Source organism: Mugil cephalus, chromosome 6, assembly GCF_022458985.1.
Source record: "Mugil cephalus isolate CIBA_MC_2020 chromosome 6, CIBA_Mcephalus_1.1, whole genome shotgun sequence".
NCBI lineage: Eukaryota > Metazoa > Chordata > Actinopteri > Mugiliformes > Mugilidae > Mugil > Mugil cephalus.
Genome location: NC_061775.1, coordinates 19,907,836 through 19,923,080, shown reverse-complemented (window position 1 = coordinate 19,923,080; position 15,245 = coordinate 19,907,836). Strand labels below are relative to the sequence as shown.

The 15,245-nt window shown below is 41.0% G+C and overlaps 1 protein-coding gene across 1 annotated transcript in view; it reads left to right on the top strand.

The window, feature by feature from the left end:
• The window catches only part of LOC125009992 (contactin-associated protein-like 4), a 93,582-nt gene that overhangs the window by 52,405 nt on the left and 25,932 nt on the right, over positions 1-15,245 (top strand). Inside the window, exons 9-14 of the mRNA XM_047588327.1 lie at positions 473-622; positions 2,927-3,098; positions 8,958-9,064; positions 12,894-13,013; positions 13,093-13,293; positions 14,397-14,559. Of these exons, the coding sequence (XP_047444283.1) occupies positions 473-622; positions 2,927-3,098; positions 8,958-9,064; positions 12,894-13,013; positions 13,093-13,293; positions 14,397-14,559 (913 nt within the window). The remainder of the gene's footprint in view (positions 1-472; positions 623-2,926; positions 3,099-8,957; positions 9,065-12,893; positions 13,014-13,092; positions 13,294-14,396; positions 14,560-15,245) is intronic.

Below are 15,245 nucleotides of genomic sequence, written 5' to 3'. Positions count from 1 at the left end.
CCGCCTACCATAATAACTGCTGCTGTTGGCTAGGCTAGTCAGAGACAGCTTTAGACAGGTCATCCAAAATGGGGATATCACCAGAAAGCATCTGGTCACCCTAAAAAACAAACAAAAAAAAAGAAACTGACATGGCACCTTTTCTTTGGCAGAAGTCCTCTTGTTCTGATGCTTCAATTTTCGGACTTTTCCATCTTCACCACGCTTCGCATTGACACAGTTGCACCACATGTTTGGAAGTGCTACATTGAAAAAGGTCCGGTCTGAAATGGTGTCGTTCCGAACGATGCATTATCGAATACACGATATGCCTGTAAATTCATATCATAGTGGGAAAATAAATACCAGTATTCTGTATGAACCAGTATATCACTCAGCCATAACTCAGAGCACATTCTCATGCCTCAAATATATTTTCTTCATTTGGTGTGTTTTGCATTAACACATCCTGCGTGTCTTCATTCTCTCCCAGGCTCAGGTCTGAATGACGGTCAGTGGCATTCTGTGGAGCTGCACTTCAGACAAGACCGCCTGAGCGTCACGGTGGACAGAGACGAAGGAGCCACCGCTCAGACCAGCATCCCGCTCCCTCTGACCTCGGACACTCAACTCTTTTTCGGCGGTAAGAAGGCATTCGAGAACGACAGCACCGTGGGTATCGTTTCACCTGTCAAACATTATAAATCGAGCTCAGTGTTTTGCTGTGAAAGATGGGGAAACTGCTGACATGGACATTTAGGGGCTGGTTAAAATTCATGCTGGTACCCCACTAACAATTATCATCGCCAGATCTCCTTTGGAGGTTTAGTACCACCCAGAGAGGGATGAAGTCATAAAGCTGCTCAGCCCCCCGCCCCCTCCCCCTCCCCCCCTTGCCTCCTTTGCCTCCTTTTCTTCTACCAGGTTTCTTTCTCCTCTCTGCTATATTTTGCCTTTTTCATTTTCACCCTGCCCTACTCAGAGAACATTCTCTCCCACTCTCTAAATCACCCCTCTTTATTTGACGCCATATTTTCCACTTTTACATTCTCCGCAGGGTTTGTGTTCTTTCTCTCCCGTTTTCACCCTTGCACAATAAAGTCAAACTGCATGCTGTGGATATATGCAGAATATTAACACAATTGCATGCTCCTCGTTGTCTATTTACAGACATGTGGTCTTGAACAGCCGTTTTACAATCGTGCAATTTATTGTGTTTTAAGCCACTCTTTGTCTCTTAGTATATACTAGCAGTGTATTCGCAGTTATTCAGAAGTTTATAACACACTATAATGTAATTGCAAGCATCTAGTCCTTGTAATAATGTACAGTATTTGTCAACCCAATTTGTTGTATTTTTCACAGTTGGGTTTTACTCTATTTAATTACTGGTTCATACATTTATAGTGGCACATAGGAGGTTTAGGTGGTGGTAACTTCATTAAGAAATACGACTGACAGCTACTTTATAATCAGTGAAAGTCTATATACTGCTTATGAATGCTAATCTCAGCAATTTAATACAGTCTTAACATGTAAAAAGACAACAGTGACCTCACCTGCTCTACTGAATCACTGTGAGCTTTAACCCATGCAGTTAAAAGATTAAACTTTTTATGACGTGGTGAGTAACATCCAACTTCTTCCTTGCGTCATCGACGTTGCTGCCATAAGGAAAAGGGCTCCTGCAAAATCTTCTTCTTCTAAAATTTAAATAGACAATGAAGGGTGACTCATCTCTTCTCCCTCCTCCCTTCCCCTGTTGGGAAGTGTCGAGCCGCGCGCCCGATGCCCTGCTTGTAATTAGAGCAGTGCAGAGCCTGGAGCGGGAATGCCGTGTTTGGCCACGGAATGGCATCATCCAAGATCAACCTCAAGCATGAATCATTGATGGATGAGACACGGAGCCCGTTCACAGGATTTGGCGAAGGGTGGTTTTATCTGACAGCCACCTCAAAAGTCTGCCCGTGTTGAGGGCTTAGGAGAGGGTAAATACAGCAGAATCTAACATCGGCGTCAAGGCTCGTCACACAGGCCGAGATATTAAACTGGCGAACTCAAAACAGTCTGAGGGCATCTAGCTAATGAGTAGACGATATTCAGCCATGATTATGCATTGAGCTCGGTTGGCGTGCCATCATTTTGTACGTGAGGACTTGTAGAGTCTCCAAAAGAAAGCAAAAGAGCCTTGTTCATCTTTTCTTTAGTGCCAACAGCAGGTCAAGTTTTCCAGTTTTTCTTTTTTCCATTTCGCCATCTAATAACTAAGTCAGTTTAATGAAAATTTGCTTTTTGCTGCTCATCCGCTTCCAGCAAGAGTTTAATATTAAGATCCATAATTTCAATCTGTTTGACACTTAAGTTTAAAATGAAGTACCTGGAAAACCAATAAAAACATCAAGATGGTAATGGCTTTTGTACGTATTAACTACGCCAACCTTCTGGTTCCATCTAGGTGTGTTATCAGTATGTCAGTGTTGACTTAAATGGATTGGTTTCTTGGTACATATATGGTCAGAAGGTCATATTTTATTTTAAATGTGTGAAACTGATTGATATTCAGCAGATACGAAGTCATACCAAAATATACCTTCCTTTCAATATCTAACCCTGACTATTTACAAAGCCTAAAATATTCTGTATTACACATTGTAAGCAAACTTCTTTTCAACAAATTACTATATATTGGGCATTTCTTTGCAGAACTCATAGACATTAGACAACAATTTATATAAAATTATGTGATATAGAAACATTCAAAATGGGTCAGATTTGACCTAGAGGACAATATGAGGTTTATATTGTGATAAAAACATCTTGTGACTTTATTGGAGAAAACCTGTGTTCCCTTCATTGCCTGTGGTTTGTCCTAATGTGTTGATGATCCAAATAAACAGCGTACAGATTAATATAGTCCATGTGCATTTCCCTGTGTCGCCATCCTCAGGTTGCCCTCCTCAGAAGAACGCTGAGGAGTGCAGGAACCCATTCGCGGTGTTCCAGGGATGTATGCGTCTCTTAACTCTGGATGACCAACTCGTCGACCTGATCAGAGTGCAGCAAAGGCAGCTGGGAAACTACAGCCACTTGCAGATTGATATGTGTGGCATCATCGACAGGTGAGTCTCTAGAACGGGCACCAGTGATGTGAACGTGATGCACATAATCAAACATGAGCTTTTATTGCATGCTCGCGTCTCATTACGGCCTCGTATTTGGCAATGCCTCCATAACCGGAGAGCGCCGGAAAACAAAATAAATATGGCAAATATCAGTGCATGGCTCACCGATCAAAGAAAATCAAGACAACAGTACTTGCACTTGTCTGGTCATTCAGAGGGATTGTTATTGCCAGAAAAAGCAGCTGCTCATCTTGAACAGCGCCACCGCAGCATCTGGTTTTGACTGTTTCATTACAGAAGGCTATTTTGCATTTATAGCCCCACATGTTTCTTTGTAAAAAAAAAAAAAAAAAAAAAAAAAAAAAAATATTCATGTATTTGTATTGGATAGTGCCTTTACTTTTTAGAGGTGTGTTGTGTCATTTTTTAAATATTTTTTTGCACAACATACAAGTTCTTTAACGAGGCCTCAATACACTGAGAAAGACAGACAGATAATGAACAGTTTTTACAGCACAAACAAAAAGAACTTGAAAGGGTGAATGAAAGGAACTGTTCAAAGAATGCAAAACTGCTCTATTTCCCTGACGATCAGCAGGCTTTTCATTCAAGGAAACGTCTGAACCTCCTCTCAAGTAGTTCTACACTCTCATGTAGAAAAATCCGTCACTGAGGCACAAACAAATCCAGCACTCGTTTTTCTTTGCACATCAGCCGCACTTAACAGCATTCCCGAGGAGACGCCGAAAGGCTTACTGTATGTACAGTGCAGCAGATGTATTGTCACTGACAGGCAAAATAGAAAAGCTCGTTGTTCAGGTTATTATCAAACTCAAAAGTGTCAGAAAGGGTCTTACCGAGTTGGTTAGGTGGTTGATATAATTCTCATTCTATTACATGTGAAGCGGGGATTAGTTTAACTTAGCGTGAAGGTGAAGTAGAGGCTCGGCTCTGTCCGAAGATAACAAAATCCAACGTTCAGCGAACTATAAAGCTCACTAATTAACACCTCTCGTCTCAAAAGCAAAGGGAGGAATACCGTTTCTTGAGTCTTGCCGTGGAGTTGGCAGGCTGCAGTGTACACACACTTCGGCTAAAGTGTTGATAACGCTCAAAGGCAGGACAAAAACCTTCCCATCACAGAGAAGGGCATGACACAACAAATCATACAAACAGAGATAACAGTGACTCCACATATGTAAACTAAAGGAATGAGCTTTGTAAAGAATGAGAAACAAAAGAAAGCCTAAGTATGGGTGGCCGTGGGATTGAAACGCGTGCTTTGTTTGTAGCACGCTGGCACCTTTAGGGCACATTTGTTTTTCCGAGACCTCTCTGTCTCTCTTTTTCTCTGTGAGTGTGTACATTTTGAAGCGAGATAGATGAAGCTGTCAGAAGGCAGTAATTCTGACCTCTTTGCTTCTGTCAGGTACCTGACAACTTAATAATACGCCTTGTCAAAGCGCGCGCACACATTCACAAATAAAAAGAGGCATGGGTCACCAAAAGGTCCGCTTGTCTTGTTGTTTCAGACTGTCTGTGGGTCTGTCTGTGCGTCTGTCGTGACTTTATGGCATGCCTGTTGTTCAGTGTGACCAGGGAACATACATCTTAGCCCTCACAGCTACGTGTCATGCCGGGCTCCCTTCTGTGTGTCGGCCATGTGGCAGCGTATCCGCGAGCAGGTGCAGAGAGGACTCAAAGGATAAAAATACATACCTTTCTCCTCTCTCGCTCATGCTGTTCAAGCAGACTCCACTTATTTGAAGTCTTTGTAGGACATCCCGGTCCAGTAATAGTGTGCAGATCAGGGGAGAGCTGCTGTGCAGTGTTGGTTTGGCCAGAGGCTGTAATAGAAACCAGTGAGATTGGATGCAGGCCCTGTGATCCAAGCTACGTTATAGGACACAGTCACACCATGCTGCAAAGTTTTAGATAAGCTACAAAGTCTCTTCTCTCAGTTAATCCAGGAGTCCTGTGATCTGAGCTGTGGTGCAGTATGCTGCCATGTTGCATGACAAACTGTTAGTCTTGCTTGTGGCCTTGTGGTGATTTACAGAGGACAAAGTCTTTGCAAAAGTCAGAACTTTAAACCCTGGAAGTAGATTTATTTATAAGGGCTATAGTTGTGTCTCTGGGTTCATGTGTAAAGCGGCATGTGCCATCAGTAAACTGCACGGTGAGCCACTAGCTGCATCCCTATAACAGTCTTTCACAAAATGAACATTATGTTTTTGAAATTTCGATCACGAGAGACTTCACTGTTAGGAAGATGGACTTCAGATGAACTGGTCACATGACCCCTATAGTGACGCCGGTGATGCACTTCTGCGATACACTTTTATATTGATACATCTGAAAAAACACCTCAAGAGAGCGTGAAAATGTTTGAGCGATATGTATGACAATGTAGCCGTGTCCATTACCAGTTTTTTATTGCGATATTTAGGTTTTGCGCATTTCTAGCGGTGATGAAAATGCAGCAGATGACAGGAAACTGCCAAAGTTGTCTATGCTTCTTGCCAAGGAAGATCACGTTTTCCCAATTTCAGTAGAAGTAAAATAGTTTTTTTTTTTTTAAAAAAATAAATGTGTCTACTTTATCTTCTCGTCTCCTCTTACAGTAAAGAGTGAATGAATTAGAAATCTTTTAAGGCCAATCATCAAGGAGTCTGTTGAGAATATGTTATCTGATGAGCCTTATCATATCAGTACAACTGAATTGAGACCGAGACAGATAAGCAGCTACTTATGAGAAAGATTGCAGAAAGAAAATGTCTCTGTTTTAAGATTTATAAGCAGTTCATTTTGTGCTTTGAGCCACATTTGAAAAAAAAAAAAGAAAAAAAAAAGAAAGGCATCATAAAAGTCATAAAGCTGTGTAATAAATTGACTGGAAAATAATTAAAAGTGACTAGGCAAGTTCTGGAATAAAATAAATTAAATTAAATTAAGGGATTAGACAAGACAAAAGAATAACTCCTCATCGTCTCTAATGACTGAACTGTCTCCCATTCATAAGTATCTGCTTATTATTTCCGCCTATGCTTCTCTCTTCATCTGGCCCTGCCTCCACCCTCCTCGGCCCTCTTTCTCACCTCTTCCTTCGCACATTTTCTGCGTGTCTCTCCCTCCACCCTTGCACCGTCCACTCTTCCTAATACCTGAACCCTTCCAGACCAGCCTCCTTTCTTTCATCCTGTTGGATACCCAGCTTTGCTCTGGAGATTTTGCGTGACTGTGTGCTCTTACGCCTCTAACTTTACAAAGACCGATGTAAGTTTGAACTTTGCGTGTGAGGGCAGTTTTGATGGTAACTGGTTCAAAGCTAGGGTATGCGTCATACCACAGAGGGTACTACAAGCACAGTGCACATGTTTGAGAGGAAGCGGGGTGGTGGAGCTAGTCGCTAATTACAGTTTGCGCACGTAATTTCACAGTGAGGTCCAATTAATAAGAGAGAAGACGTCTGATGTTGGTGTACAGGAGCCAGAGGTGGGTGAAATTTCCATGAACAAGGAAATGCATTTCAAACCACTCACAGCTGCTGCAGTCTGCATTGTGTGGCTACATTCCTGGGGAGGTGCATGTCAGGCTACGCTGCAGGGTGCAAAGCTACTACTTACCTGCAACTCAAACTCCTCGCAGTAGCAAAGTCAGTAAAGAGAGCTCATTAACATTTATTTAAGCAACAAGAGGCTGTGAGATAAATCCTTTTGGGGATGAGATTCAAATGAGTGGAAACATGATAGAGATGATCCCAGATAAGAGTAGGAGATAGTGCCCGGATCTCTCTGAGACTCTTGGAGGCTTTGGCTGAGATGCCTTCGACATCCGGGATGTGATGGAGGAGGTGAAGTGCGGGGCAGCACCAGAGATGGTCTGAAGCCAGAGCGATGGCATTTCAATCAATTTGAAGAACGGAGACCAAGGACAATCAGGTCACTGGATAAAAGTAGTGGCAGAGAGGGAAGAACAAAATAAAAAATATTGACCACGGAGAAATAAAGACAGAGCATGTGAGAGCAGATCTTCAGTCTGAGCTTCAATAAAAAAATGTATTCTTGTTGTATTAGTAGTGTGGTTTTTATTAATGGATTTTTCTAAATAAAACTAAAATTATTATTACGAATGAATATAAAGCGCAGTCATTATAATCCATGACAACAACAATCAGTCAACCATCGTTAACAGCTGGCTGTAGCTTTAGTGGACTGAGATGCAGCTGTGTTTGTAGCGTTCCCAGATAAATCTGGAAATCCTGCGCTGATGGATGGAGTCGGTATTCACAGTGAAGGATGTGAGATGGTTGAGAAATTGTTATTCTTGCCCGAGAGACGATGCTGTCCTCATACGTGTTCTGGAGATGTGAGTGTTGTTTGACTGCCGTGATCCCCCTCCGCGGCCCCCTGTGTGAGTCAGCCTTTAACTGCACTGACACGCCAAGCCGCGCTGAAATCCCACAGTGCAGAACGCTACCCTTCAGTGTGAGAGAAGAGAAGATTGCTTTGAATCATACCTGCCAAAAAAAAAAAAAAATGCATTCTCTGTTGGACAGGTGAAGACACTTTTCCTCCGCGGAGTTCTCCAGGTTAAAGTTTTTTGTTGGTGTTGTTTTTATGTACGCCCCCAGGTTTACTTGTTGAATCGTTTGTGGGCAACCTAGGAATTTCAGTTTGCTTGAAAACAGATATTGGTGCAAAGTTGGTTTGGCTGCTGGCTTTACATCCGACTGTAAAGAAAGTTCACACACAGTCCTCAGGCGCACCACTTCTTAATGTTGAAGCAATGTTACTGAGCTGCCTTGGGTGGCCTTTGACTTTATCGTCGTGCAGATTTCCTAAGTTTGAAAGTTGGACTTCAAACTGTTTTAATGTGCTAGAATTGTGCATTAATGTGCTATTTCATAGAGTGGAAAAAATATATCCCACACTGAACAGTATCGCTGTTAATGCACTGCCCCTGTGTGCTGTAAATCGAGCCCACGGACCGCAAATGCAAATGAGCTTATTAGTGCTGAACTACAGTTAATTTAATCGCACTGGGTCCCAGCTAAATATGCACAAAATCACTGTTATGCAGCTGACTCTTAAATGTTGCCGGCTCCCCGACAGCAAATGACTGCCTCTCAGCTCTAATAGCATCGCCACAACTACGACAAATGCGTTCTTGTCCAGTTGGGAAACATCATCCACTGCACTAGCTGGAAATTGATAGCTTAGCTGTAATTGCGTGGCGTGTTGCGGCCACGAAAGCAGCGGATAAAGCAAAGTCAAGGGGTTTACATACTAATCGGCACAATCAGCGCTAGCCGCAGCCAAGGAAACTTATATATTTTACGGAGAAAATCTATCTTCAAATGTATCACATGACAAATAAATGATATGACAAAATATAAGCCAAAAAAAAAAGAAAAGGATAGAAACGCACTCGTGTATTTTGTGGGACTGCTGGGGAGAAGCATCATCCTCAGCAAATTAAGAAGAACAATGTGGCTGCATGTTCAGTCTCTGGGTTCAAAAACAGTAATAAAATGTGACTTTAGTCCTTGAGAGACAGGTTGTGTGGGCGTTCAAGAGTTTTGTCTCCGGGTGATGAAATGTTAGTTAACAATAGCACCAAAGGAATGTTTCAAACCATCTACGTAACAGAACATGCACCTGTGCTCCAGTTGACATAAAAACCGAAACTGTCTTTTAAAGATTGTCACTTTTTGGTTCGTGTCACTCTTTATTTATTTATTTATCTTTTTTACCAACGTCCTTTTTAGACAACTTTTGGCAAACAATAAGCCTGTCTCTCACGCTCTGTCTGCGGCTTTGTCGATGTGTGTTTGCTCGTCTGTCTGTGTCCCAGGTGCTCCCCCAGTCACTGCGAGCACGGAGGCAGATGTACTCAGACGTGGAGCGCCTTCCATTGTAACTGCTCCGACAGCGGCTACAGAGGAGCCACCTGCCACAGCTGTAAGCAATCAGCCACAAGGCCTCCGCACGTCTTCATTTTACCAGCACTTTTTCTTTTTTTTTTTTTGGCTTTATTTTATTTCTTCATTAAAGCAGGGGTGTATGGTAAATTGGAAGAAAATGCACTGAAACGCAATATATGCAAGTTATTAAGCTGGTAATGGTGATAAAGGTGGCAAACATTCAGATGGTAAAACTCATAATCTATTAATGAGTTATGGTGTTTCACCAACTGGTCATGAGTTCTGTGATGACTGATCCAATGCAGAGATTATCTAAACCACACATTTATTTTTTTTTATTTTCCCCCACAAATTAATTTATTTTTTTAAATTTGTTTAAATACACGTTTACATGAATCCAACATATTTTAGTAAAGGGATAGCCTGATACTGTATGCAAAATGGTAATAATGATGTATGTATATATAGGCCAATATAGAACACATACAGAAGGTAAGGGGTCCCTTCTTAATCTCCATCAGTTTGTGGGTCCTTGGCCTGAAAAGCATCAAAGACCCCTGATCTAAACCGAAATAGATTTCTGTCAGCAGTGATGCACAAGCCTGAAACAAATTAGTAAAAGTTCTAAAAGTCAAAACAATCAGCTGAAAGATGCTACAGTTTCCTGTGGAGCTGAAAGGAAACTGCAGACATTCATTTTACATAGTTACTTGTGATAAACCTGGATGAACTTGCTGCAAAAAAGCTGCTAAAAAAGAAAAACATGTACGCTGCATTTATAACATGACTGGGTTTTATTTTTTGCCTTGTAAATAGATTTTTATATTGGTTTCTTGCTAAATCTGGATTTAAATTGCCCAGATAGTGGCTTTAATTCCATCACATCCGTGATATGCTTCATGACGTACGTACAAACTTGAAACTACAACGCCACTCATCCATGGTGCAGTTGATATCTGAAAATATGTATTTATTGTTATTCCATTACAAACAAAATGACAGCGGACTTGCATGTTGTTTCCTTTGAGTAAATGGGGTTAATATTCCAGGCATGTCTTTGTTGGGCATGTTTTAATAACACAGAGGCCACATGTCCCCAAACGGTTAATTTCTGTCTGTCTATTTTTTTTTTTTTTTTTTTCTCAGAGCATTGTTTCAGAACTTTAATTAGCTGCGTTGAGTCGGGAATAGACCAAATAGATTGGTGGTACTTCATTATGCTGCGTAAATTAGGCTTCCATTTAATTTAAAGGACTTAAAAGGTCTTATGTTTTTGCTTTCTGACACCTGCAGATGGCTCATTATCTCTGCTCTTGCATGTACACATACTTACGGTGCATTAGGACCTTAAATATACCGTAAATATGTGCATAAAGAACAATGATATAGACTCACTATAAAAGGGTGGAACATTTTAGCACATAAAGTTATTTGTGAGAAACATGAACCGACTTTGTATCTTGTGCAGCCTAATTTAATTATATATATATATATATATATATATATATATATATATATATATATATATATATCCAAAACAATGATCAAAGCAACTCTTAAGTTGTTACCTTGTGCCTTTTCTCCCAAATGCTTTGGATACATTAGAATTAAGTTAAACACGCTTTTAGTACAAAATGAGCTTAAAAATCTGTGATGGGTATTTACCGAAAGTTCTGCATTACCTGCAGGCCTGCGGAGACTTGCGGACGAGTTTGCCCCAAATTTGTTATGCTGCCTCTTAACAAAAATAGCCTGGTTGGTAATACATAATGCTCAGATAAAGTGTCACTTTATCCACTGAGGGAAAGCTGAAGAAAGAACAAAGGGATTGCATCCTGCTGTGGATGAAAGCCACAATTTCTCCCACTTCTCACTTCAAAGAGCACACATCAAGTGCAGCATCAGTATCCGACTGTGAACTTCTTCTTCCTCTCCTTCGTTTTACTTGCTTAATATTTAGATTTGTATGTATTGCTATGAGATATTCAGGCGCTATAAATAAAATGTTTGTTTTTTGAAAACCAAGAGCACTGAAGCAATTTCAAAGTTATACTTATAATGTACACATTTAATTACATTATGGTAATTTTTTTGAAAGGTTAACTAGCAGGGTAGCAAACAGCAACTTCCAGCACAATTTGAAAAGATTGTTTGCTTTCAGCTGTTGTATATCTTCTTAAAATGAACTACGCTATAATATATGAATGTTATCTGTTTCAGTAGGCTCTGAAAAAATGTATATAGGTCAGAAAACTTGAACTTCAAGTAATTGCATCGCAGATTTATTTAACTTCCTCTCAAGTCTTACCAGAAAAAAAAAAAAAGAAACCTGAGATGACAAAGACAAGTGTAAGAATACCGAAAGATGAAACCAAGAAATAAATGATGATTGGGAGAAAGACAAAGATAAAGAAAGAGTCAGGATGGGAGTGAGAGGGAGGTGCGAGCGTGTCAGGAGAGGAGAGGAGAGTCCTGAGGCGGACTGTTCTTTCCACATAACTGGATTTCGACTTAGAAACTGCCTACAGTATTTTAGGTGAGTCAAATTAGAAATTAAAGAGATTGTGGCTTTGATTACGCTGCCAAGCATTGATTGAATCTTTCTACGCTCTGGTGGTGTGATCATGACCGGGCTGGATCCCGGCCAATTCAGGTTTTCTGCACACACACACACACACACACACACACACTGCTCACCTCTGTGTTTGATTGTTAGATTTAGGTCAGAACTTTTCTTGAGTTGTATCAGAGCAGCCTCTTGGGAAAAGTTGAGATGGATAAATGTGCGTAGAGCGTAGGAAACTTTCTCCTCCCGCTTGTAGATGGATCCTTGGAACTCTCCAGAGTTTGCGTTGGTTTTTGTAGTTGGTGCGTATTGTGCGGAGTGACATTCAGCCTTTATGTAATCAATATCAAGGCCTTTGCGATGCATATTTAAGCTTATTGTTCACATTTTTATATGATTACTCTTCGCTTCATAAACGCACTGACTTCAGACCTAACCCCACAAAAATCTGTGTGGGCGGGGGGACTTCGGGGTGACGTCTAGACTACATGTTTACTCGTTAATAAATTGGATTAAAGAAGGATTAACTGTGGTGTGGCTGCCTGTGTTTTGGTATATTCATCCCTTCTTATTTTAATTATATGCGAAATGTTAAGAGGTGGTCAGGAGAGATGATGACCAAACAAAGCACAAGATTCTTGTACTGTGGGATGTTGTGTTGCTACAACAGTTATATACCAATCAGGCATAACATTATGACCCCCTTCCTAACATTGTGTAGATCTCCCTTGGGCCTTTAAAACAGTTAGGACTTATCGGAGAAAAGACATGGGCCTCCTGAGGGTGTCCTGAATGTTATTAGTGGAGGCCTTTGGGTCCCGTGGGTTGAGGCGAGTGGCCTCTGTGGATCAGACTTGTTCCAGTGCATCCCAAAGATACTTAAAACAGTTTGGGATCTAGTGAATTTGGAGGCCAGGTCAACACCTTGTGGATGTTTTTAGTTGTTCCTAAACTGTTTCTAAAAACCCTGTGTCCTCCTGGGGATGGCTGCTGACATCGAGGAGTGGCATTGCCTGTGGTGGGGGGTGCCCCATGGTACATTTCTTCTACATAACATCTACATGAATGAAGCCCAGATCCAAAAGTTTTCCATTGAATTGTCGCAAGATGATCAATGTTACTCACTTCTCCTGTCAGTGGTTATAATGTTGTGGCTGATCGGTGTATGCTAGTTAGTAGACTACCAATCAAAAGTTTAAACACAATTCAATGAGAAGTAGTAATCATTAAAATTTCTGTAAAACAGTTGGAATTGATTAACGGTACGTATATTGAATATTGAATATGTTTTCCTCCTCAGCAATTTATGAACAGTCATGTGAGGCATACAAACACAAGGGCAACACGTCAGGACATTATTACGTAGATGTGGACGGCAGCGGACCAATCAAACCCCAGCTTATTTACTGTAACATGACAGGTAAGTTACACACAAAAAAAAAAATGATCGTCTCTTCTCCTCTTTATTGTGTTTTCACCCTTACCTGCCTCTCCACCAGAGGACAGGACGTGGATGGTGATCCAGCACAATAACACTGAGCTGACCAGGATTCAGTCCTCCCCCGAGAAAAACCAACACTTCGCCCACTTTGACTACTCCTCTGAGGAGGAGCAGCTTGCAGCCATCATCGGTCAATCAGAGCACTGTGAGCAGCAGGTGTCCTACCACTGCAGGAGGTCCCGCCTCCTCAACACACAGGGTAAAGTCTGGGCGCTTTGTTTAATCCGAGTTGCCGAGAAGAGATACTTCAGAGAGGAGAAAAGTGAGACGTCTAGATTTAATTATTACCCTGGGTGTGTTTGTGTCGGTTTGTGGAAAATGTAATTAAAAGGTAAATGACAGCAGAAAGCTTCTTTGCAAAGCAAGCGTTTCTGTATCTGAGGGATCTATATCTGGAACCGTGGCGGAGTGGTGCGTTTTTACAATTTACTTTAATTTAATAACTAATTAAACCATCAATTACATTTCTGTTGTGTATTCTCTCCTCTTGATTTAGATGCAGCTAAAAGTTTATCTGCAACAAAACTTTACTCCTCAAGTAAAACATCAGTTGCTTTGTTTCTGGATCCTTGTGCGTTATTTCAATTAAAATAAATTGTTAATTAAACATAATAGACAAGGGTCAGAGGAAGAAACTACGAACCGCGTCGAGAAGAACACCTTCTTGCCTGAGCCACCGCTATGTAAACCAAATCCTTATCTGGATGCCTTTGAAGGAGAGAAGTCATGAGAGAGTAATTTCTTATTACCTGTTCAATTTCGTCAGGGGAGCAACGGTGATGCACGGTCGAGGCTGGTCAGTGAGAGAGGGTGCTAGGTTTATGCCGAAACCCTAAAAAGATGTGGAAGAAGTAGAAGACGTTGGAAAGCGTAAATGTATTTTACATGCGATGTTCAAGCTAAGTGTAAACCATTGACTTAGCTCAGGCTACCGCCCATCACTCAAAGTGGGAACGCCTTTAATTATGCAGAGTTTTAAACCTTAATAAAAAATAAACAAATGTTTGGGACCAGCCTCAAGTGGCCGCTCGATGAACTGCAGTTTTTTTGACTTAACACTTGGCTTTATTGGTCAGACCCAGAGTTTGCTGTCTGGTAAAAACTGTAGATGAGTAACAGTTCACTGGTGAAGATGTTTCCCATTCGGCTGTCAGTTACCTTTTGCTCTCTGGACTCATTATCTTACCTCGGTTTTAGAGTTGCTGTGGAATTTCTCTGTGTTTGGAAGTGTAACTTTTCACTGCAGCAGACAACGACTGGCGATTAATGGTGTGTGTTTCCATGTGTGTGTCTCTGTTAAAGAGGGTGCTCCATTCAGCTGGTGGGTGGGAGGTCCAGGTGCAGGTCAGGTCCAGACCTACTGGGGCGGAGCTCTGCCTGGCAGCCGGCAGTGCGCCTGCGGTCTGAAGGACGAGTGTCTGGATTCAAGTCACTACTGCAACTGTGACGCAGACTACGACCAGTGGTACTGTTCTTATGTTATGTCGGAGCAAAGTGGAAGTGGAAATACTTGCATGAATTTATCTAGCATCAGTGGCTACGTGGACAATATTCCTTCACTGGTTACATGAATGCTAAATTAAATCATTTGATAAAATTCAACAGGAAAACATGGTTGACAGAGGCGCTTGTTTTAAATGGTGCTGTTCACATCGATTCCAGCTTTGTCAGTCTATAGAAAAACATGTTTGAACAAGTGGTTGATTGACTACCTCCATGTTTCTGTCCCTCCTGGAAACGTCTGCCGATGTTTCACCTAAGGATGGATTTATTCCAACCAGAGAGAAACAACCAGATCCAGTGTTTAAATGGTTATTAGGAGCTAGTATTTGAAAATTCATGTGTTTTTGATTGAGCTATTATTCTGATTATTGACAGAATATAATTATAGCCACTGAAACATATCTATTTATTAAGAGTTTTTATTTTAATTAAATGTGCAGGTCTTTAATTCTCACTTACAATATACTTTAAGAAAATTAAGAATACACATGAGGTGGAAAGTATAGAAATTAACACATTGTGGATTGTCACCACAACTGCAAATTATACATCATAACTAACTAAGGTTGTTAGGTTATTATTATATGACATTAAAGAAGTTCATTAACCATGCCAGTAACACACCAGTAGATTGTTGGTACATCAAAC